This window comes from Paroedura picta, chromosome 3 (genome assembly GCF_049243985.1).
Source record: "Paroedura picta isolate Pp20150507F chromosome 3, Ppicta_v3.0, whole genome shotgun sequence".
Classification (NCBI taxonomy): domain Eukaryota; kingdom Metazoa; phylum Chordata; class Lepidosauria; order Squamata; family Gekkonidae; genus Paroedura; species Paroedura picta.
Window position 1 is genome coordinate 83,844,476 of NC_135371.1, and position 24,869 is coordinate 83,869,344.

Here is a 24,869-nt window from a genome sequence, read left to right on the forward strand (position 1 = left end):
GGTCTACAGTAACTAGTAGCCAGGCAGAAATGGCTGCACAAGTGGCCAGAGACATCACACTACTGAATATCGATTGACAAAAAGACGACAGCAAGGAGGGGTTATTTCCTTCATGCACATATTTGCTGAAATCAGAGTTATGGGGGGTGGAGCATGGGGAAGATGAGGTTTGAGGAGGGGAGGGAACTTAAAGTCTTTAGAATAGATTGTTACAGAGTTACAACGAATCGCCCGAGTACAAATCTGTTCCCCGGGAGGAAATGGCAGTTTTGGACGGCAGATTCCATAGAATCATATCTCTGTTAAGCTTCCCCCTATTCCTCAACAGCCATTACCACACTCCACCCCAAGTCTCCAGGAATTTCCCAGCTCAGAGTTGGCGCCTTTGCCTATCTTGTGTATGTTTCCCATCTTTGAATGGGGCTGGCGAGCGGAGGTTTTTTAGGGCTCTTCCCGCCCTTGTCACACCGCACAGTACGTGAGAGCACTTGGAAAGACCGTGCAAGACTCCAGCGAGCAACGAGGCAGAAGGGAGGGGCTGGAATGGCCAGGCCGCCCTGTGGAGCCGCGGCGCGGCAGCCGAAACGCCAGGGGGCGCAACAGGCAAGCGCCGCTCGGCTCCGGCCGCGACGTAGGCAGCCCCCGTGACCCACCTGTGACTGTGGGCCCAGCCCGAAGTGGGGAGCCGGACGGGTGGGGGCGCCGCCGCCGCCGCAACGACGCTGACGGCTTCGTCATGTGGCTGGCCCCCGAGGAGGTGCTGCTGGCGAACGCCCTGTGGGTCACCGAGCGGGCCAACCCCTTCTTCCTCCTGCAGCGGCGGCGGGGCCACGGCAAGGGGGGCGGCCTGACGGGTGAGTGAGTGAGTGAGTGAGGGGAGAGCGAGCGCGCCCCTGCCTTCAGGACGCCTCCCTCTGGGGCAAGCGGGGGAGGGCGCGGCCTGGGCATGCCCCTTAGGAATCCCGAGCCGTCTGCAAGGGCAGGAGGCTCCTGCCTGCCTCGTTCACCACCGGCGGGCGGCGGGCTGGGCTGGGCAACGAGCAGGGCTTGCATAGCTCAGCGGCGTCCCTGCTAGGGGCCCCGTGTAATGCAGTCGCTGATGACGTCGCCGGTCCCCGGGCTCCCCGCCGAATAGGGATGTTGCTACTGGGTGAGAGAGGGTTCATGGCCAAGGGCCTGGGAGGAAGGCCCCTTGACTTCTCGGTATCTTCAAGTGTGCAGGAAGCGATAGGTGTGATGCCTGCCCTTTCCAAGTCATGGAGCGTATTAGGGTGCATGTTTGGGTCCTCCGACAAAAGATGATGTCAGCAAGCTGGTTTGACATCTAGACTTCGGGTAACAGGAATGCTTTTGGGTGCCTTTGCACATATGGTTTTTTATCTGCCAAAATTCAGAGCATAGGCTCTGTGGATGTGCACATGTACATTTGGAATACAGTGCTGCATGTGAAGGGAAAATGGAAATGGAAAATCATAAGGAACGCACGGTGGTTATTCAATATTCAACTTCCAATCTTAAGTACTGTGTGCTATTTTAATAGTTTTCTTTGTAATGGTGGGAGCTGAATATTTTTCTTTTGAGTAAATACTGGGAGTCTGCAGAATCACATGGCTTCAACAACAATCTTTAACTTGGTTTTAAAGAAGATTATTGCGAGTTGTGCAGTAAATGTTTACCAGTTGTAAACAATGATATTTAATCCTGGCTGTATTATTAACTATAATATTACTGGTCATTTGCAGAGCTTGTTTTGATTATAAGCAGTACTATGTATGGAGCTGATAGTTGGACAGTAAAGAAAGCTGGCAGGAAAGTAAATTGATTAATTTGGAACATAGTGTTGGATTCTGTGGACTGCGGGGGGGGGGGGGAGTAGATTCTAGATCAAATCAGATCTGAATTGTCCCTAGAAGATAAATTGACTAGACTGAGGATATTGTACATTGGTCACATCATGAGAAGACAGGAATCACTAGAAAAGACAATAATACAGGAAAAGCTGAAGGCAACAGGAAAAGAGGAAGACCCTGCATGAGATGGATTGACTAAGTAAATGAAGTTATGGCCTTCAGCTTGCGTGGCTCTTATTGATGGGACATTTTGGAGGTCATTAATTCATATGTTGTCTTGTTGGAAGTGATTTGACAACATATAATGCATACACATGCTCTGATTTTGTAACAGATAGAACCTGCATTTATTTTGAGCCAGTGTATTCACACTCAAGCTGTGTCAGCACCTGCAGGTTTGTGGAGATTTGGTGCACATCACATCTGCTCATTGCTCTGTACCGGTTGAGGATGTGTTTGTGTTATAGATAGGCGAGGAGAGGGTTTCATGACAGTAGATGATACCTCCATAGTCCAAAGCATGAAGTCATCTGAATTCCTACTTAGTTACAGTAGAAGACCGTGAAGATACAGGCCTTGAACTTTTCCATATCTGTCACTTTTGCATTATTGAGAGTGCTTGGATCTTTATGTTTCAATTTATAACCTGTCATTTTCACTGAGTGACTCGTAGCAGGTTACAATCCAAAATCCTCCTACACAACCCCATATAAGTCTAAAAAAATCCTCACCCTCATTAAAATTCAATAACCCACTCCCCTGGCAGTGACCAAACTCGCACCCCTCGGCTCACAGATTTATTCATACACCCATCCCCTCAGACTGCCTAAGCAGACTCGTGCTCTGGCTAACTCAGGGTGGGGGGCTGATCTTACATGCCCTGGCCTTGCCCAAAGATCTGGTGGAAGAGCTCCATTTTGCAGGAAGACAGTTCCATCAGGGCCCACAGCTTACCAGTGAGCTCATTCCGCCAGGTGAGGGCCAGGACCCAAAAGGCCCTGGCTCGGGTCAAGGCCAGACGCACCTCACTCAGGCCAGGGATTTCCAACCATTATCACTTACCAAACGCAAAGCCCAGGACAGGGAAATAAGGAGACAGGTGGTCCCGAGGATATATCTTGAAATTCGTTCCATATAGATAGAAGTCAGCAAGCTTACATTTATGAAACATAGAAGACTAGAAAGATAGCCCGCAGTAGGAGGGATACAGCGGGCGCTAGGAACTCGTGGTGTCCCGCGGCGACGGCTCTCTGGGGCGGCTCCGTGTGGCGGCGGCTGTCCGCGGCGGCGGCGGCGGCAGGGAGGCCCCGGCAGCGGCGGCTGGGAGGGCGGCGGCAGCGGCACAGAGGCGCCGGCAGCGGCGACAGGGAGGACCGCGTCGGCATGGAGGTGCCGGCAGCTGCGCTCTGCGCGACTGCCGGAGGCTCTGTCTGGTGGTGGCCTGATGCGGTGAGAGGCGCTTCGCGCCTCTCGCGGTGTCAGGGCGGCGGGGAGGGAGCCCCCGGCAGCCACGCTCTGCGCGGCTGCTGGGGGCTCCCTCGGGTAGCGGCCTGATGCGGCGAGAGGCGCAAAGCACCTCTCACCGCGTCAGGCCGCCACCAGACAGAGCCTTGAGACAGACAGAGCAGTTGCTGGGGCTGGGAATCAGAGGGACCAGTCGCCTGCCGATTGGTCCCTCTGATTGTCTGTCTAGAGGAAGGGCCCAATCCGGACCCTTCCTCATCATGGACACATCCCACCCCAGAAGCCCTTACTGAATTATTTAGTCCGTGGCGGTGTTTAGATATTGCTAGCCTTGCATTTGCATCTGTTTGCTGTGTAAATTTCTACAAGCATTTTATTATTTGTTTGTTGGTTTATTTATTATATTTATATACCACTCTCCCCGGGGGCTCAGGGTCAATATGTTTCTAAGATTTCTTGCCTGGCTCAAGTTAGAGCTCTGGTACATTTTGTGCAAGAAAGAAGAATCAGCAGGTGCAATGTGTCATGTCACAGTCCTTCATGGTAAGTAAGTTGAGACACTAGGCCTCCCAGATTCCCTCATCTACAGATTTGTTAAACATGCAGGACTCCTGATATGGAAAACTTAGCTTCTTAGCTGATCCAAGCTGTGAGCAAAATAAAACCTGGCATTGTTTGTGTGTTAACTTCAAACTAGGCTTGTGTGCTTCGGCCGCCAAAGCAGCCATTTGAGCCCAAAGTGGCCAGCGCCGTGGCATGGGGGGAGGGGCAGCTCCAGCACTGGCATGCCAGTTGGCGCACGCATGCAGGCTGCCAAAGCGTACAAGCCTACTTCAAACAGCATTTGAATTTTCCTTACACTTTTTTTAGCCTACTGAGAGGAGTGATAAATCTGTTTTAATTACTTGTGGCAATGGGATCCAAATGCCTTCTGTCAAGGAAGTGCAGAGGTAGGAGGAGCACATGTTCCCAGTATTCACTATTCAATTCAGCGGCAACACATGACTTCCTTCTGTTCAGTGCATAAGCTGGAGTGGGGCTGGAATTTAATTATGATGCTCTCATAAATATTGTTGAACTAGGCTTCAAAGCCCGTCCATAAGGCCGGTAGTGGCTGGGAGCTGATGGCAGCTGTGAGCAGGCAGGCTGGGAAGCTGCAACAGGGTGGAGGCTCATGGGGGCTTTGTCCCATGTGGGGTCAAGGAGGAAACAGGAGCACTCCCTACACTACGGCAGATCTACCCATGTGGGCAGGGATTTGTCAGAAGTCTCCCTCATCCCACACAATGTCATAGGGTGGGTGGCCAGGGAGCCAAAGGAAGCTGTCTCACATAGGGCACAGAGGTGGCAGCAGGCTTCCCCAAGGAAGTCTCATGGCAGGTGGGTGGGTCAGAGGTAGGGATACATGCTGGCTGTACCCATGAGGCAGTACATGGTTAGCGGGCATAATTCTCCCACACACAGCCAGCTGGGGTGTGGGGGCAGGGCAGAGCACATACTCAGGCCCCAGCAGCCTGCACCCAAGGTCTTTGGGGCTGCGTGGGCATTGAAGCCAGGGTGAAAACCATGTGGGATGCTGGCAGCCAGCCTACAGTTGAGGGCAAGAAGCACATCGGGGTTGGGGTGGAGTGCACAGGTAGACTCCTGCCACCTGCTCCAGTAGGCATGTGGGGACAGGTGGATGATGCTGGCAGTCTTCCCAGTTGCCATTAGCAGCGAGGGGGCAGCCAGAGGTGTCAGGCAGGCTTCCCAGGCCCCAGGAGCATGAGGGGGCCGGTGGCAGTGCAGACTCAGCAGAGAAGGCAGGTAGCCTTTCGAGGCTGCAGCAGCCCTCCCCCCCCCCAAATGCCAATCAGAGGGCCAACACGTCAACAGAAGTACCCTGCACATTTTAATATATGATGATGATGGTTAAGACATCAGAAGGCATTATTTCTGCTTTGGGCCTTTACTGTGCAGAAGTGCTTTTGACTTAATAGCAGTTTTAAATAGCTAACACCCTCAAAACTACACTCGCTGAAACTATCCCATGTGCTTTGAAGAGTCTATTTGATTTATTTTCTACTAGGGGCAAAGCCCATTGTATCCAAGAATACAGCGGCCACTAGAACTTGGCAGTGGGAAGAGGAAGGGGAGGAGTTGTCCAGTCTGTAAGGGCATGGGGTTGAATGTGTGTGTTGTGAGGGAGGTTGTGGTGGCATGGTGGCAAATGAGGCCATGGGTGTGGAGATATGGGTGTCAAGAACCTGTGGTTTGGAATGTTCGTTGAGTGTGGGAGAAGACTGACCTTTGAATATTTTGGCATAGTGGTTACAGATGAGTTTTCCAGAGCCACGTCCTCAGATATGTGAAGGGAAAATCAGACTGGAGACTCTTCTTAGGGGAATATTACATGGCAAACAATTCCTTCCAGTTCTGCGTCATTTCCCTTCTTGTGTGAATTAGGCCACAGACACCGAAATTGCCCCTCTGTCCTAATACACAGTCACAGTACACAGGTGTCCACCGTGTACTTCTTCTCCATTTTTTCACTGTTATGTGCCCACATACTTCTTTCATGGTTAGAAGAACGGATTTTTGTACCCTGTTGTTTACTACTCAAAGGAGTCTCAAAGCAGTTTACAAACACCTTTTCCCTTCATCTCCCCACAATAGTCAACCTGTGAGGGATGTGGGGCTGTGAGAGGTCTGAGAGAACTGGGAATGGGCCGCAGTGACCCAGCAGGCCTCAGGTGTCTCAAAGCATTTTCCAATCGTCTTCCCCTTCTCTCCCCATAGCAGACTCCCCACGAGGGAGGTGGGGTAGAGAGCCTCACATGGAAGCTGGCAACCCTAAGAGGAAGAATCTCTGTGCACAGCAGTCTTGACCTTAGCAAGGTTTTTAATACTGTTTTTTTTATTTGCCAGGCCAAGGTTGGAAAAAGTCAAGTCAGTTCCCATGTGTCTCCAGCCATTTACTTGTTCACTATTTACTGTTTCAGACTGTAAACACTTATTTAGATCTTCCTGCACTTTCCAGACTCATAGGACTGATGCTGGTCTGCCTGCCTGCGCTGGTAAGGGCTGGCCATAGCCCATAGCCCAGGAGGGACTCACCTGCACCACTACCTACCAACTGCAGGCAAAAATGGCTCATTTGAAGGCTGGACTCTGAGGCATTGTACGATTTTGAAGTCCCACCTCCAAACTTCCAGGAATATTTCCAACCCAGGGGTAGCCAACTCCGAGGTGGGGCCTGGAAAGCTCCTGGAATTACAGCTCACCTGCAGAGTATAAAGATCAGCTCCCCAGGCAGAAAGGGCTACTTTGGACAGGGTTGTGGTAGAGAAGAAACATTTAAGGCCTCCCACACAGGTTGTTGTTGAATTGAAAGACTTGAGGCTACTGCACAGGGTTGTTGTACAGATGAAACAGGAGACAAAAGAACCTTTGCAACAGCATGCAGTTTCGTCTGCAGAATAACGCTGTGCAGTGGCCTCAAATCTGCAGAGAGTTGCAAAGAAGAAAAACACATGGCTTGGCTGTGTCTAACCCCCGGCCAGAGCAGTATTTTAAGTGAGAAGGGGCTTTTTTGTGGCCTTCCTGCCAGCCAGCTGTTTGGCAGAAGGGGAAAGTCCCCCCCTCAAAAGGAAGGCCCTCAGGCTCCCCTGCGTTGCTCTTGGAAAGGCCTCCCTCCCCTCAGTCAGGGCCTGTCAGAGGCTCCTTCGCAGCAGGCCTGAAGGGAGGGGGGAGATGGAGCACTCTGCAGCCTCCTGCCAGCTCTGTCAGGGTTCTGAGGCCATTTGCAGTTGGACATGACAGTTAGGACAGCCTTGGGGTGAAAAGGGCTGGCGCAGCCTGTCCAAGCCTCTGATCTCATCCCCCTTGGCAGCCCTACTGACCTCCTCTCCCTGCGGTGGTCAGGGGCAGACTGGCAGCCATGCCTCCTGATTGCCTCTGGGTGGGCGGGCCCTGTCAAAACATTGGCCCTGTCAGAACTTTGGCTTTGCGCCCACCTGACTGGCTGGAACTCTGGTCTGTCCTGGTGAGAGCCCAATCCGAAGGCGCTTTGCGCCTTCCAGTTGGCCCCTCCGCTTGTCAGTCCGGGGCCAAGGGGCCAATCCGGAAGTTTTGATCCTGGACTCGCCCCACTCCAACCCCCCTTACTGTTTTATTAAGAGGGACAGATGATGATGATGATGATTGGTATGTTCCCCCTTACCTGCACTGGTGAATGTGACCTGAAATGCAGTTGTTTTTTAGATGACTCACGTAGCACACATGGTCAGTAAAGTTATTCTCCTTTGAAAAGGATCGCCATGATAGGTCTTCATCCATGAAGCTTTGTGGAATTATCTTGCAATGACTGTAATTCAGTGGGGGGACGTTTTGGTCCATTGCTTTTGATGGCCAGGAGTCAAGTTTGCTTGTACAAAATGATCCTATGATTATTTGTCTCATTATGCAGATTGATTTTTAAAAATATTTCATTTTAAATTGTTAAGTAAATTTGATTTTCTGTTTTTAAAAACATGCTGTACACCACTCTGAACCAGTTTGTTGGAATGGGTGGTAGGAAAAAAAAGTCTATAATAAATTAAAGTAGCACAGATTACAGTTCAGAGCATTGAAGACCACTATGATGATTCACAGATCTCCCTGACTTGCACTCCATCATAAAATTGCTATTCGGTGTTCCATGTTAGCCTACTCTGGTAACCCAGAGAAAATTTTTCCCAGACCTGTACTCAGACTGCCTATGCTTAAAGTCAAAGGGAAGACAGAGCAGCTTTTAAACTCAAATCCTGGAGGTAAACTGACTAGAGTTAGGTAGCCTTTAGTTCATGTTGATTTATGGTAAACATTCAGGGTAATACTGCTGGGAGAGGGACTAGAACTTGAGGATAAGAATAAGGCTGTAAATGAGGACCATATGATGAGAACAAGGGAGGTGAAAACAGTTGAAAAGAGAAATAAGGTACAGGTATCAGTGTACTAGTGTTTGAAGAATCCAAGCCAAGATTACTTTTTGGGACCCCAAGGACAATAGGTGATATAACAGGATTGGTACCTAAATTCTATAGAGGGAGTTCAGAAACCCGATAGAATGGGAAAATCAATGAGATTTGTTACCCCTGGATATAAACGCGATAGACGGAACAGAGAGGGATGTGGTGATGGTGTTGTTGCTCTTTAATCAAAGGGTATAAAGTCAAGTAAATTAGATACAAACTCTGTCGAACATTTGCTGTGTTCATTTCTGATTGCATAGAGGTTTTTATAAGGGGAAATTCTTTCACCTCATATTTCCACAATCTCTTTCATGTGTGAAAGTCCAAGTTGCTTTTGAGGGTTGTTTTAGGGCCTCAGTGCTGTTGTATCATACCATCTCTAAGTCATACTAACTGCTGTTGTTTGTGTAATCTGGAATCAAGCCTCATATTTCTTTCTGTAAAAGGCCTGATTATGGAGTGGATACCTGCTGGGATAGAGCTTTATTTCCTTCCCTGTTTATGTTTCTGCTGCCACTTTGAGTCTGCAGTCTGGTTACATTTTTGCAGCTGTGAGAAGAAATAGTGGTAACTATCTGTATTTATTATAAGGTCTAAACCTTTCATTTAACATTCTCTTCCTGTCCCTTTATTCCTCGTAAACCCAGCTCAATTGTTTTGATGGGTTTGTCCGTTAGAAAAGTAGGTCATTTTATAGAAGTACTAGATTAAAAGCCCATTTTATTTTTGAATAAAATGGGCGCTAGATGCCTTCCCCCCCCCCCGACTGCAGGAGGCTTCTGTGGGCCCGGGGACGGCGTGGCCGGGCTCTGCGAGCCGCCCAGCAGTGTCCCCGGGGACGCAGAAGCCTTTGCCTTCCTGCTCCTTTTCCCACAGGGAGAAGTAGCCAGGAGGGCTCACCGCTTCGGAGGTCTACTCCGTCCCCTGGTGGCCGAGGCGAGGCCGGGCCAAGCAGCCAATGGGGAGCTGCGCTTTGCGTGGCTCCCCATTGGCCACTTAGCCCCTGAGTGCCACTCGGAGGGGCGAATCAGGAGCCACTTCACGGCTCCTGATTCGCTCCTCCGAGTTTTTATCCTGGACAGGGCCCGCCCTAACTCCTCCCCAGGAGCTCTTACCCTTTTATTTAATCCGCTCCGCAGGAGCAGTTAAAGATAGCAACTCTCCTAGAGTCATTTCTTGTCCCTTTCACAAGCAACTTTTTATTATGTGGGTGTCTTGGATATTTCTTAACTGCCAGAGACTGTGATGCATAAAAGATAATATTTTATGTAAAGAAAGCATGCAAAGTGTACCTCTGATCTTCTGTAAAGCAAAGTCTATGGGGCTGTAACTGATTTACAGGTTGGTGTACAATGTCAGTCACAGTCCTAAGAATAAATTGTGGGGAAACTGTGGGAACACTGATGGTAGCATTTCTCTTTGCTTACTATTTAAGTTAATGATGAATAGGGCTTCTCAGTCTTTGGAATTTGTAAATCAAGCAGAGCTACAGGTAATCTGCCTTATGGTTTGGTAGGACTTTCTTAATGACTTATCAGGTGGCTTATTCTCCACCACATGTACGTGTTAATAAAAGGACAGTACTAAATGAGAATATGACCTTAACTGGCAAATTAATCTCAGTGTGCTGGGTTTTTTAAAAAATTACACTGCCTTGCAGAAGCAGTGAAACCTCTATGTGTCCTTCTGTGCTATCCCCCCCCCCCCCCGATCACTGTGTACTCTTTTATGATGTCCTTACATTTTAATATTTTGTCTGTAGATGAATAGGATGACACAGTTAACAGATGTTGTTTGGTGTATGCTTAAGTGCAGCAGCTTCTAATCTGGTGAGCCGGGTTCAGTTCCCCTCTCCTCCATATGCAGCCAGCTGTGGGCTAGTCACAGCCCTGATGGTTCTGAGGATCTTCAATTGCTCAGACAAGCAAACCATTGACTTGGTGCAGAATGTTTCATTTATTCAGAGCAAGCAAGCTAACTTGACAATACTTTGTCAAAACTGAGGCATAGAACAATAGGCATAGTATATAAGCCCTCAACCCGTGCTCCTCCCCATGAGAACCTGTACAACGCGGGAAGACATCAGACTGTCACAACATCAGAAGCAGAGCCCAAGGTTGCATTCCAAAGGGGAATGGAGATGGATGGGGGAGAGGGTTGAAGGCAAGAGGAACTGACCAAGGCAATAAAACATGGTCAGTATGCCAATTTAAACTAACAGATCACAGAGCTACAACTAACCATGGCAGAAGAAGCATAGCATTCTTACAATAGTGCTGTTCTGACTGAGCAGTCCTGTCAGAGCGCTCTCAGCCCCACCTACCACACAGGGCGTCTGTTGTGGGGAGAGGAAGGGAAGGTGATAGTAAGCCTCTTTGAGATGTCTTCTGGCCATGAAAAGTGGGATATAAAAATGATTCTTCTAATCCACAGATGATGTAAACTTTGCCCCAAGTTAATTTTTCAAATGGGTTGCATTTGGGTATTGGTTTTCTCTCAGTAATAAATAATAGTTCTCCATTTTGTAAATTAAAAGCAAACAGATACTAGTATTTCCTGCAAGAAACAGAAACACATATCTTTTTTATTGCATTGGATGTATTGGATAAAAACTGATTACATTTTTTAAAAGAAGCGGAACACATATAAAAATTAGACACACTTTGTATCTTTCTTAGCTGTGGATTTATTAAAAGTAGCTATGTATAGCTAATTTTATCATGTGCATCATATTGTAGTGGCTTCTGTTTTTCAGTTTGAGATGTAGTCTTTCAGGAGGACATATGAGTTATACCATCTTTCCTCCTTGGTTGATCAAATGCAACTTGTTTTTCTCTGCATCTTTGTCCTTTTAGGCTTGCTTGTGGGAACCCTAGATGTGGTTTTGGACTCAAGTGCTAGAGTTGCTCCCTATAGGATCCTGCACCAGACACTGGACTCTCAGATCTATTGGGCAGTGGCATGTGGTAAGTACTATTAGACCTGCAAATAAACAGAAGGTTTTTTAAGGGGCAAATGCCACTGATGTATATTTGCTCTTGGCCCCAAGCCCTGCTTAAGAAACTCACACTGATTTTTCAAACTGTTTTTTGAACAAGTAAGTTCTTTAGGAGCATTTTAGTCTTGTTTAGGACCACTTTCTAAAAGATTAATTCTGTGAAAAAATATGGTATGTGTATGGATCATGTCTTTGTTATGGATATAAATTGCTATCCCACTTTTAGTAACATTTTCAGAGTGCCTTTAAATATATATATATTTCTAATACTATAAAAATACAATAGAAAACCATCAGAGTCACCAGCAGAATGAAAGCAGGAAAGCAGGAGGGGCATAATAAACCAAAATCCAACTTCAAGAAAATAAAGTTAGTCAATAACAGAAATCTCCATCAACATTGACTATGAACAAATGCTTGTAGAAAGGTAATGATATTCATTTGTCTTCTGAAGTTAAAAAAAGATTAGGTGAGGGGAGTTCTACAGCCTAAGTGCTGCTGTAGTCTCTATTGCATATTCCACCATACCTGTGATGGCTGTGGAACACAGAACAGTGCTTGATTAGCAGAGCTTAATGTACAAGACAGGTAATGGTAGAGAAAGTTGTCCTTGAGAACTCATTTAAAACCCATTTAGAACTTTGAAGGTCAAAACTAAAACAGTTAATTGGTTCAAAAACCAATTGGAAGCCAGTTAAGCTAGGTCAGACAGAGTGGCATGATCAAAGTGTCCTGTTCCGGTCAGAATTTAGCCATCTGGTCTGCAGGAAAGAACACAGGAGAGAACTGCTGGGAAGGTGAGAGACATTTTTGCCTTTCCTAAACTGCTAAAGTACTGAGGACCGTTAACTGAGATTACTTTGAGAGAGTTTGAGGGTGAGTGGGTGCTTGTAGCCTGCTGGAGAGTAGTATTTTTGCCTGGGTCTGCTTGGGTCTTTTGTCTAGTCTGTTGCTCATTGAGCAAAGTCTGTTTGCCTGGGCTAATTGCAGGCCTCACCCTCTGCTGTTGCTGCTGGGAGGCAAGGGCTGTGGGCCTCTGAACAATAGGGCTCTTCCTAGGCAGAAATGCAAGCCAAAGGGTGAGAGTCAGAGCGTTCTTTGTCTGCGATTCTTAGCATGGGAATCGGGCCTGGGGACCCTGCATCACTCTAGCTTTGGCTTTCTCAACCAGGGTTTCATGAAACCCTAAGGTTTCTTGATGGCCCTGGAAGGGTTTTCCGAATGAGTCCGAGTTAATTAATTTTTAATATATATTTTAAATTTGTTAAAATATTTATCAGGCAATATGACCACAGTGACCAATGATGAGCCTGGAGAGGGTGGGAAGGAGAGGGGTCCCAGGTGGGCATGTATACACCTATGCTTCCCAACCATATTCTGCACAATCGTAGCACTTCTGGGATTTCTCAAAGCCTGAAGTATGTTTTAGGGGTTTCTCAATGGTAACAAAGCTGAGAAAGGCTTCTCTAGAGCAAAACATAAGGCCCAGGGGCTGGAACTGGACAGTCTGGGTCTGTGATCCAGCCCATAAGCAAGAAAGAGGAGGATGGTGGTGGCAGCAGAAAGAGCAGTGAAAAGACCCAAATCAGGTTGGCTGACCAAAGGTTCATCCCCCCCCCCCTTCCTCTCTCTCTCTCTCTTGGTTGGGCCAGGCTGCACCCATGCTTTGCTACCCTGTCTTCTCTTCCTGTCAGAAATAGATTGGAGTTCCCGCCTGTCCATCAGTACGCATTCACATTGACAGGTAGCTGGGGATTCTGTGAAGGGGTCATGATTTTTTTTCTTTTGTTTTTTGAATATTTTATTAACAGTTGTGTAGTTCTACAAGCTTATAGTATACATAAATAAAACACATCAGCTGCTATATTAAATTAATTTTTTTAACTGGCTGAGTTTGTGCCTAAACTTAATCTTTGTGGGTTGCTTTAAATCCTTTTATAATGAAGCATATCTGGGTATCGATGTTTCGATCCCTGTGCTACTACTAGCCGTGCTGCCGCTGTTACATAGAAGAACGGTTCTCTTAGCTGTTTTGGCATATTTAAAGGCATTAAAGCACAGTAGCATAGTGTGGGGCTCTTCCCGGCCCCTCCGCGGGGTTCACCCTTCTCAGCCGTGGCATCCCCTCTTCTTCCGACCAAGAACCACAAAGTCTGCTGGATTTTCCAAACACCGTCTTTTATTTTCTCCTGCCCGTACACTCGCAACGTCCTTTTCTCTCATCCACACCAACCCACCACCCAGGTGTATTCCCCACCTTATATCCCCCGCCTTGGACCCCGCCCCCCTACGTAACCCTTCCGTCCTAGTCGCTCGTCGGCGTCCGGAAGTTCCTTTCGACTTTCAGGTAAGCGTTTCTTTCTAGGTTCCAGCGCCGGCGACTTCTCGGGCGGGCCCTTCCTCGGGGTGAGCGAGTGGGGAGGTACAGCTGACCACAACTCCCTTTCTCCCCGCCCCCTTCCCGGGCTGGCCGGGCACTCAACGCGAGGACCGGTTTGGCTGCTATAAGTCCCTTGCTTTTAGCGTCCTCATTCCAGGTTTGAAGTCCAGGCGCCTCTTTACAGCCTCCCTCCCCGCGTTCGTATCCGTTAGTCCCTAACTCACCATCCTTGCCCGGACACATAGATTTAGCATGCATTGGGAATTTGTATTTCAGAATATGTTGCTTCTCGGAGTAGACTTTAGCCCAATAATTTTTAAATTATTTCACAAGTCCACAACAAAACCCAATAGCTTTTTTGCATCTCCAGCATTTACCATCCGTTTTTTGAGAGATTCTCCTTATATTTTTTGGAGTTATGTACTACCTGTTATGTACTACCCACATGGACATCACCAGACGGTCAACACAGAAATCAGATTGACTATGTCCTCTGCAGCCAAAGTTCTATCCAGTCAATAAAAACAAGACCAGGAGCTGATTGTGGTTCAGATCATGAGCTTCTTGTTGCAAAATTTAGGCTTAAATTGAAGAAAGTAGGGAAAACCACTAGGCCACTCAGGTATGAACTAAATCATATCCCCAACGAATACAAAGTAGAGGTGACAAATAGATTTAAGGAATTAGATCTGATAGACAGAGTGCCTGAAGAACTATGGACGGAGGTTCGTGACATTGTACAAGAGGTAGCAACTAAAACCATCCCAAAGAAAAAGAAATGCAAGAAATCAAAATGGCTGTCTGAGGAAGCTTTACAAATAGCTAAGGAGAGAAGGAAAGTGAAAGGCAAGGGAGAAAGAGAAAGATATACCCAATTGAATGCAGAATTCCAGAGAAAAGCTAGAAGAGATAAGAATGCCTTCTTAAATGAACAGTGCAAACAAATAGAAGAAAACAATAGAATGGGGAGGACCAGAGATCTTTTCAAGAAAATTGGAGTTATGAAGAGAACGTTTCATGCAAAGATGGGTATGATAAGGGACCAAAATGGTAGGGACCTTACAGAAGCAGAAGAGATTAAACAAAGGTGGCAAAATTATACAGAAGAACTATACAAGAGCGAGCTTAACATCCCTGATGACCACAATGGGGTAGTTACTGACCTGGAGCCAGACATCCTGGAATGTGAAGTCAAATGGGCCTTAGGAAGTCTGAGCAACAATAAAGCTAGTGGTGGTGACAGCATTCCAGTTGAACTATTCAAAATCTTAAAGGACAATGCAGTAAAAGTGCTACACTCAATATGCCAGCAAATTTGGAAAACTCAACAATGGCCACAGGATTGGAAAAGGTCAGTTTACATTCCAATCCCAAAGAAGGGCAATGCCAAAGAATGTTCAAACTACCGCACCATTGCACTAATTTCTCATGCTAGCAAAGTTATGCTCAAAATCCTACAAGCTAGGCTCCAGCAATATGTGGACCGAGAACTTCCAGAAGTACAGGCAGGATTTCGAAGAGGCAGAGGAACTAGAGATCAAATTGCCAACATACGCTGGATCATGGAGAAAGCTAGGGAGTACCAGAAGAACGTCTACTTCTGCTTCATTGACTATGCTAAAGCCTTTGTGTGGAGCACAACAAATTGTGGCAAGTTCTTAAAGAGATGGGAATACCAGAGCATCTTATTTGTCTCTTGAGAAATTTATATGCAGGTCAAGAAGCAACAGTGAGAACTGAACATGGAATCACTAACTGGTTCAAAATTGAGAAAGGAGTTCGGCAAGGCTGTATACTGTCGCCTTGCCTATTTAACTTGTATGCAGAGCGCATAATAAAGAAATGCGGGATTAGAGGAGTCACAAATTGGGATCAAGATTGCAGGGAGAAATATCAACAACCTCAGATATGCAGATGATACCACTCTAATGGCAGAAAGTGAAGAGGAACTAAAGAGCCTGTTGATGCGGGTGAAGGAGGAGAGTGCAAAAGTTGGCTTGAAACTCAACATCAAAACAAAGATCATGGCATCCGGCCCTCTCAATTCCTGGCAAATAGAAGGGGAAGAAATGGAGATAGTGACAGATTTTATTTTCCTGGGCTCCAAGGTCACTGCAAATGGGGACTGCAGCAAAGAAATTAAAAGTCACTTAATCCTGGGGAGGAAAGCTATGACAAATCTAGACAGCATCCTAAAAAGCAGAGACATCACCCAGCCAACAAAGGTGTGTTTAGTCAAGGCTATGGTATTCCCAGTTGCAATGTATGGCTGCGAATTGTACCATAAGGAAGGCCGAGCGTCAAAGAATTGAGGCTTTTGAACTCTGGTGCTGGAGAAGACTCTTGCGAGTCCCTTGGACTGCAAGGCGAACAAACCGGTCAGTCCTAGAGGAGATCAACCCTGACTGCTCTTTAGAAGGCCAGATCCTGAAGATGAAACTCAAATACTTTGGCCACCTCATGAGAAGGAAGGACTCCCTGGAGAAGAGCCTAATGCTGGGAGCGATCGAGGGCAAAAGAAGAAGGGGACGACAGAGAATGAGGTGGCTGGATGGAGTCACTGAAGCAGTAGGTTCAAACTTAAATGGACTCCAGGGAATGGTAGAGGACAGGAAGGCCTGGAGGATCATTGTCCATGGGGTCGCAATGGGTCGGACACGACTTCGCACATAACAACAACTACCTGTAAAACATTTTGCACCAGCTCTTTCTTAGTTGCTGTGATTTGGTTAGCATAGAAGTTTTGGATCATGCTTCTTCTTATTCTTCATATTGGATTACACATGACCGAAATTCTGCATCCATTTGATCATACAGTTCTTTGCTTGTTCTTTTGTGTCCATCTTTAGTAGGTATTTGTATATCTGGCTTAGGAGGTGTGGCTTGTTTATTTTGATTTGCATTTCAAATTCTGTATTTGATCATAGTTGTTTGTCTTGTTGAGCTATTTCCTCCTTCATTCTCTAAACTAATTGCCTATGCACTAGACTAATTGCCTATGCACTAGCCAATCTAGATTTTTGTTTTCTTTGACTAATTGGGCATATTCCATAGGATCTCCCCCTGGAGTTACCAAATCTTGTTATCTTAGAATGCTGATTCTATGTGTTTGTGCCTGGTCCATGAATGCCTCCACTGGCAATTTGAGTGGAGAGGCACCTGGGCTGATTTTTTGCTGATATGTTCTCCAAATTTTTATCAAAGGACCTCTCACCGGGTGTGTATCTCTTGCTGCTCTTTCCTTGCCCTGGGGCCAGAGCAGATTATGTAAACCTCAAATAAGCCCGGCTCTTTCAATCCCCAGAACTCTCCTTATTGAGGGTCGCAGCATAATAGTACAATTTCAAGTTCAGAATTCCCATGCCCCCTCTTATTTTTTCATCTTGCAAGATCTTAAAAGCAATTCTCTGTGCTTTATGGTTCCACAGAAATCTGTTGATTTCTCTTTGCCAACTCTGTAATGTTTGTTCTTTAATAATTAGAGGAAGTGTTTGAAACAAAAAGTTCAATTTTGGAAGTACAGCCATTTTTATTATTGCCATTCTGGCCAACCATGAGAATTGTTGCGTGGTCCACCTCTCAAGGTCAATGTTTATCTGGGACCAAATTCTGTTGTGATTATTTTACATTAATTTTTCATGAATTTTGTCTGGGTAAATGCCTAGATATTTGATCTTATCGGGATTTACTACACAGCCTGTAGAGGATTCTAGCTCTTTTATTTTCTGATCATTTGAATAAAGAAGAATCATTTTAATTCTGTTGATTTTATATCCTGAAACTCACCTGAAATCTGCTGTGCTGTCCGAAAGTTTGTGGATAGACTTGTCCAATTCTTCCACAGATAAAACAACATCATCTGCGTAGCTTCTTATTTTGCATTCTTGATTTTCTGTTCTTATGCCTACATTCCTAGGTCTACTCTTATTTTGTTTGCTAGCACTTTTAGCATTATGTTAAATAGAAGTGGATACAGTGGGCAGTCTGGCCTCATTCCTTTATTTATTTGGATTTACTTTTCAGTTGCCATCCTGTTGACCAAAATTTTAGCATTCTGCTTGGAGCTGAATCCACTTTATAAAATTATTACCACAGTCCATATGCTGAAAAGTATTGTGTATAAAATCCCACTGGACATTATCAAAGGCTTTTTCTGCATCCAGAAAGAGAAGAGCTGCTTCTTTATTTTTGGATTTTACTAGCTTCATAGTGTTTAATATGAAGTGAAGGTTATCTCTCATATGTCTTCTCGTTATGAAACCCGTTTGATCCTCATAGATCACATCCAATATTTATTTTCTGAGCTTTCCTGCTAATACCTTGGTGAAGATTTTACAATCAGTATTTAGCAGTTAGACCGGTTTGTATGACTGTAGGTTCAGCAGGTCCAACCACTCTTTTGGGACGAGCGCTATGAAAGTTTGCTCCCAGGTCTTGGGAAAGAACCTATTTTCCTGGTTCATCATTTCATTCATTATTTGTTGTAATGGTGAAGTAACAGCACGCATCATTTTTTTGTAATAAACCGCTGGAAGACCATCTGGGCCCAGCAACTTACCCATTTTTAAAGACAATATTGCCTCTGTTATTTCCTGAGTTGTGATCCTCTGGTTCAGTAATTTTTGGTGGTCAGCCATGAATTTATTCATAGGGACATTTTGAAAGAATTTATCTGAACTCAAATCATTTTTCTGGGAATCCATAAAGTTTTTTGAAGAAATTTACAAACCATTGTTGGGTCATTTCTTCATTGTGGTATTCTTTGTCCCCAAATCTAATTAAAGGGATTTAGCCCAATGCTATTGTGGAACCTAATTCTGATCTCTTTTCTTAGCCTCAATGCTAGCCACTTTCCTGGCTTATCTCGAAATTTTGTTGTCTCAGGGTATGAAACTTCTTCCTCATTTCTTCGGTTTCCAGGATATCCCTTTGCACTCTAAGCTTTCTAATTGATTATAACAGAGCTTTGGGTTGATTATTTTGATGACTGTCTTCCAGGGCCCGGAGCTGATTTATGGTGCTCTGCAATTCTTCATTCTCTTTCTTTTTTAGAAACAAGTTGTAACTGATTAAGCCTGTCCCTTATAAAGGCTTTGCTCGCTTCCCAAACTATTGTAGATTTCATATCAGTTGTGTTATTAAATTGGAAACATTCTTTTAATTCAGCTTAGCATTTTTCTAATTTTAGATTGTCATGCAACAAGAATTTATTTGTTCTCTATCTTCTTATTTCTTTCCTCTCATTTCTCATTTCAACTTTCAGGGGTGCATGATCAGCAAATGTGAATGGCAGTATCTCAGTATCAATCATGCCTGGTATTAAGTTCTTAGAGATCCAGCATTGGTCCATTCTGGAGTACTGACTTATGCCGCTCGGTGAAAAAGGTGTATTTTCTTTTAGTTAGATTTCTTTGCCTCCAGAGGTCCACCATTGCATGTTCCATATTCTGCAAAGCCTTCTTGGCATTTTAGCCCCTGTTATATTACTTGATTAGTTCATGGGTCAGGGACAGCACTAAAATACCCTATCATCATTACATTGTTGTCCACAAGATTTACATAATGTTAAAAGAGTGTTATAAAAAAAAGAATCTTTCCTTGTGTTGGGCGCATATATATTAATACATGTCAGATTTCTCCCATTTGGTAGAGTTATTTTCAGAAAGATAAAGCGGCCTTGTGGGTCATGTGCTAAAAGGTCTGCTGAAACATTTGGATTTGCTATATATACTGCCACACCTTTTTTCTTTTTCTGGCAGAGGCTTTATAGATCTGCCCAAGCTTCTTAGTGTCCAGAAGATGTTCGTGGTCTTTTTAAATATGTGTCTCTTGTAGGCAGATAAGATGAGCTGCTTCCTTTTTTAATTGGTAAAAGAATTTTGATTGTTTTGTTGGCTTATTAAGGCCACTGACATTTAGTGAAAGAATTTTTAACTTGCTCATAGTGTAACTTATAGATCACCCTACAATAATTTACTTACCTTAACACAGTGGTCCCCAACCCCTAATCTGGAGACCGGTACCGGGCCATGGATTAGTCGGTACTGGGCCGCAGCTCTTCCTCATCCTCCTCCCTGGCTGCTGCCTCGGGGGCTGCCCTGCTACTCTGCCGCCGGCTCCAGCAGCCGCCGTGGCTGGGGCTCCCCCTCGCCATGGCACTGTGCATCTGCTGCTGGCAGTGCCCCCCAGCGGGCAGCAGGAAGTCAGGGGCGCCAGCGGGAAAGCAAGTGAAGCAGGGGCTCAGGCAGTGGCAACGTCCTCGACAAAAGACTATCCCTCCCCCCCGGGCCTCAGTAAAATTGTCAAGCGTTGACCGGTCCCTGATGATAAAAAGGTTGGGGACCACTGCCTTAACAGGTTGTTGGATGTTGATTGTTGTTAAGGTCCTTGGTCTGTCAAAGAGTGTTTGAGCTTCCTGGATAGTACAAATTATCTTCCTTCCTTCTGGTAAAATCACTTCTAACACAAAGTGATTTGTATTTCCTTCTGAATTAACTTTTGTCTTAGGAAGTGAAATTCTGCTCTTTTCTGAAGAGTGTCAGAAGGTAAATCCTGAAAATCTCTTGCTTCCTTGCCTTGAACCTGGAGGGGCTCTGATCTTGTCCCTCCGGGGCAAGAGAGAACAACTCTGCTCTATCTTCTACATGGCAACCTTATAAATACGAAGGTGGTTATCAGATCCCCTCTCAGCCATCTCCTCTCCAGGCTAAACAGACCAAGCTGCCCCAACCTTTCCTCATACGTCTCGGGCTCCAAACCCCTCTTCCTCTTTGTTGCCCTCCTCTGGAAATGCTCAAGTTTCTCTACATCCCTCTTCAGCTGTGGTGCCCAAAACTGAACCAGTGACGCCGAACCAGAGCAGAGTAAAGTGGTACCATCACCTCCCTGATCTGGACATGATACTCTTTTTGATACAGCTCAAAATCCCATTTGCCTTTTTAGCTATCAAATCACATTACTGACTCATGTTCAGTGTATTCAGTCTACTAAGATTCCTAGATCCTTTTCGTACCTACTACTGCCAAGACAAGTCTCCCCATCCTTTATTGATGTAGATGGGTTTTCCTACCTAAATGCAGAACTTTACATTTATCCCTATTGAATTTCATTTTATTCAGTTTAGCCCACTTCTCGAGCCTATGAAAATCATCCTGTATTCTGATTCTGTCTTCTGTTGTGTTTGCTACCCCTCCCAGTTTAGTATTGTCTGTAAATTTAATAAGTATCCACAACGTTTCTTGAGAAACTTCTGGATATTCCCAACCAGAGTCTTTGCTGACTCAAAACCCTTACCTTTGTGTAGTTCAGGATATTTCACCACATATCCAAAAGCCTCTTCCCCTGCTACCGAAGTACCTGGGAAAAAGCCTAGACCATCTACCATCACCAAAGAATCTTCAAGAGCAAATTTCCTCGTGCAAGTTACACCTGCTCCACAGCCACTTTACCAAAGAGTTTGATGAAAACTCAAAAACTCAATTCTCTACTCCCAACTACAAGTCGGTGCACCAGCAGCACATCTACAACCATACCAAAAAACTCTACCTCAAACCATCATCAACATTCTCAGAAATCCAGAACTAAAGAAGCAATAGAAGCAATGGACTTTGACTTTTCCTCAGACCCACAACAAACTGGCTCACTTCCTCAAGATATTATGTCACCCTGTGATTCCTTATTCAACCAACTGCCTGTACCTAACTCGAGTCTTTTGACTAGACCTCCCCAAACCTAGGAGCCAAAGGCCACATATATATAATTTAAAAGGAAAACTTGAAAAACAACCACTGAGGAAAACTCAATTGAAAACGGTTAAATCTGGAGGCCGTTCTGGTTGTGCTTATATACATATACATATATAAAAAAGAAGAGATAAGAAATGTTTATTTGTATTCATTGTGAAATTGTTTAAAATAGCCCGGGATAGGTTCTGTTTTCTGTTGCAATAATTTTGAACCGTCCCCTTTTTTTTCGTGGTGTACCTAACTCGAGCCAATTAGCAGACAAGCGTAAAAACCAGTCTGACCTAGGGAAGCCATGTGACAGAGCAGAAGGTGACAAAAAATCAGAACCTGCTGATCAATCTCTGATGCTCACCCACTTACTCAATATCTACAGTGACTGTGATCTGGCCATGCAAACTCCACTTAAATCTTGCCCCAGTCTGACATCGCAAGCGACGTGTAACAACAAATCATTGGCACAAGAGCTGTCCGAAGCTGGAGTCCTTTTAGGAAGTCCTACATGTAGCCCTACCAAACTTGAGAATCCTTCCACTCCAACTGCTAGTTCAAGAACCTCCATCCTTAATGGCTGCATTTTCAATGATTTTGATGGCGTTCTGGACCAAATCTCCAATCAGAACTGACTAGCCCAGAGGCCAACTGCTAGCACTTTCAATATTATTTCGTGTAACGTTGCAGGTTGGACTAACAAATGCAGTGACGTAGACTTTATTAATTATCTTTCTAATTTTCACTGCATTTTACTTCAAGAAACCTGGTCAACTGACACTCCCAACTTCAAAGATTTTATAGTTTATCATTCTCCTGCAACTAGAGTCCATCACAAAGGTCGTTGTAAAGCTGGGTTGGCATGTTTTGTCTTGTCCCCCGATTGCTATAGCTATTCTGCTGTCGCTCTCTGCGGACTACCATATCATCCTGATTAACACATATTTACCCCCAGTTACAACTGAGAGTGAACTGAATGATAACTGGTCCAAACTTTCAGAATTCACCCTAACAACCCAAGGCCAATTTCCCACGGTCCACTTAGTTGTCATGGGAGACCTCAATGCTCGCATAGGCATTGAGGTCTAACTGAGGTTTAACTCAGACCTAGCCTCCTCCCTGGGGATTGACATTGAAGATCATATACCTTTTCAATTTTCTTTCAGTCGGTCATCCTCGGATGTCACACTGAATAGGGCAGGTCTCAAATTGATCGAATACTGTCTGGCACACAATCTGCTTGTTCTAAATGGTCTCGACCAATTTCCCGGTTCAAAGGATTTCACTTTTTGCACAACCCGTGGTAGGAGTACTTGACTATAGCTTATGTTCTTTCAATTTTTTCTCATCAGTTTATTCTCTGTCAATAGGCTCACACACCGAAAGTTACCATCTACCACTCCAGCTCTCATTCCAAACCCTTTATACTGTTACTCCAGACCAAAGTCAACCCTCTCCCCTGGAAAACACTATGATCTTTAATAGAATTAGATGGTCACCTAAAGTTGGCAGTGAATTCACCCTATTCCTTAACTCTGCTCAGATGACTAACCTAAAACAGGATATCACTAGAACTGGTTCCCCTTCTGAGATTCTAAGAACATTTGACCAAATTGCTTTGGCCTGCAGAACTAAGGCCCTACCCCTAAGATCTACTACAACCCGACCTTCTTCTTGGTTTGATAATGATTGCCTCAGTGCAAAGGTTGCTCTGAGGAAGTCATTCCATGAAGCTGGTCTGTCCAAAGACCTCACTTTGTTAGAAATCTATACACTCCAAAAAAGACACTATGAATATTTAATAAACACTAAGAAGCGCTCTTACTATCAGGCAAAATGGGACCATCTTCTAGCAACATTTAAATCTAACAACAGCAGCTCTTTTTGGAAAACGATCGCAAACTACTTAGGTGAAAGCAACAGGCCAGTTAAATCTTCTATCCCTTCCCAAACATGGCGCAATTATTTTTCTACACTTTTTGCTGACTCCCCAATCCAAAACAATCATCTCAGCCTACCCTCTGCTGATTTTCTTCCTAGCTGGCCTCCTGTTAGCCTAGATGAAATTGAAAACCTTATCCAAGAACTAAAATTAGGCAAATCTCCAGGGCCTGATGGTCTACCAGCTGAACTATTTAAACTAAACTCTAACTGGTGGAAACAACTCCTGGCTGTCCTTTTTACAGCCATCGACCAATCGGGAATATTCCCTGAATCCTGGCTTAACTCAATCATTGTGCTTATTTATAAAAAAGGTGGTTCCAGCTCTCCAGAAAATTACCGCCCTATTAGACTTCTATCCATTGCCAGCAAAATGTATGCCAAATATCTAGAACTTAAGCTACTAGATTGGGTGACTTCAAATGACCTAATAGGTCCTGAACAAATTGGTTTCGCTAAAAACTGTTCCACCTTAGACCACTGCTTAACCCTCTACTCTCTTGCAGACAAATATCTCCATACAGATAGGAGGAAACTCTATATAGCTTTTGTTGACCTCAAGGGTGTATTCGATTCTATCTCCAGGTGTTTACTATGGAGAAAATTGCAAGACCTTAATATTGATTCGCGCCTATTACTACTTCTAATGAACCTCCATTCCAACAATACCTGTCAGGTTAAACTTACTGAAAAGGGTCATTTAACTAATCAAATTCCCATCCTGAGAGGAGTTAAACAAGGCTGCGTCCTTGCTCCTCACTTATTCAACCTCTTTTTACATGATCTCCCAAAAACCCTAAGACTCATAAATGGTCATCCACCCAAACTAGATAAACTGCCAATCCCACTTCTTCTGTATGCTGATGACACCGTTTTGCTTTCCCATTCCAGAATTGGTCTGAATAGATATCTGAATGCTTTCCACGAATATTGCCAACTCAATGACCTATCGATAAACTTTAAAAAAAACCAAAGTGATGGTCTTTGCACAGAAGTGGTCTCCCTCAAACTGGCGCATTGGTGGTCATAAAATCGAGCAGGTCAAATGTTTCAAATACCTAGGAATCACCTTCCAACATAATTTGCACTGGACCAAACACAGAAATAGGATTACTTTGCAGGCTAACTGTTCCATTACCTATCTAAACCGGTTTTTCTTCCTTAAAGGCAATCAGTTTGTCCCAGCTGTCTGTCGTGTGTTTGACTCTAAAATTCTTCCCCAAATTTTATATGGTATCCCTCTGTGGATCTCAGGTTTTAACAAAAACATAGAAAGGTTACAGTCTGCCTTTTTCCGGCAGATCTTGAGAACTCCAAACTGCGTCCCTTACTCCTCTTTATGTCTTGAAACTGGACACAATCTTCTCGAAACTAAGGCCTGGATTTTCACCTTTAAATATTGGCTAAAACTGCATTTTAGGGTTCGATCAGATAATCTATTGGCCTGTTTACTGAGAGTCACTTTTAAATTTAAATGGATCTCTACCATACTGACTACAAATTGGCATTGAC

General features: G+C 44.9%; 1 protein-coding gene across 5 annotated transcripts in view; it reads left to right on the forward strand.

The window, feature by feature from the left end:
* Positions 1-620: 620 nt before the first annotated feature.
* TBC1D9B (TBC1 domain family member 9B) overlaps positions 621-24,869 on the forward strand; it is a 77,355-nt gene continuing 53,106 nt past the window's right edge. For 3 of the 5 annotated variants that reach the window (XM_077326611.1, XM_077326612.1, XM_077326613.1), the window contains exons 1-2: positions 621-854; positions 11,161-11,271. In XM_077326611.1, the coding sequence (XP_077182726.1) occupies positions 737-854; positions 11,161-11,271 (229 nt within the window). In that variant the 5' untranslated portion in view covers positions 621-736. Of the gene's footprint in view, positions 855-983; positions 1,151-11,160; positions 11,272-24,869 lie in introns of those variants that run through there. The other 2 variants (XM_077326615.1, XM_077326617.1) reach the window with 2 other exon arrangements.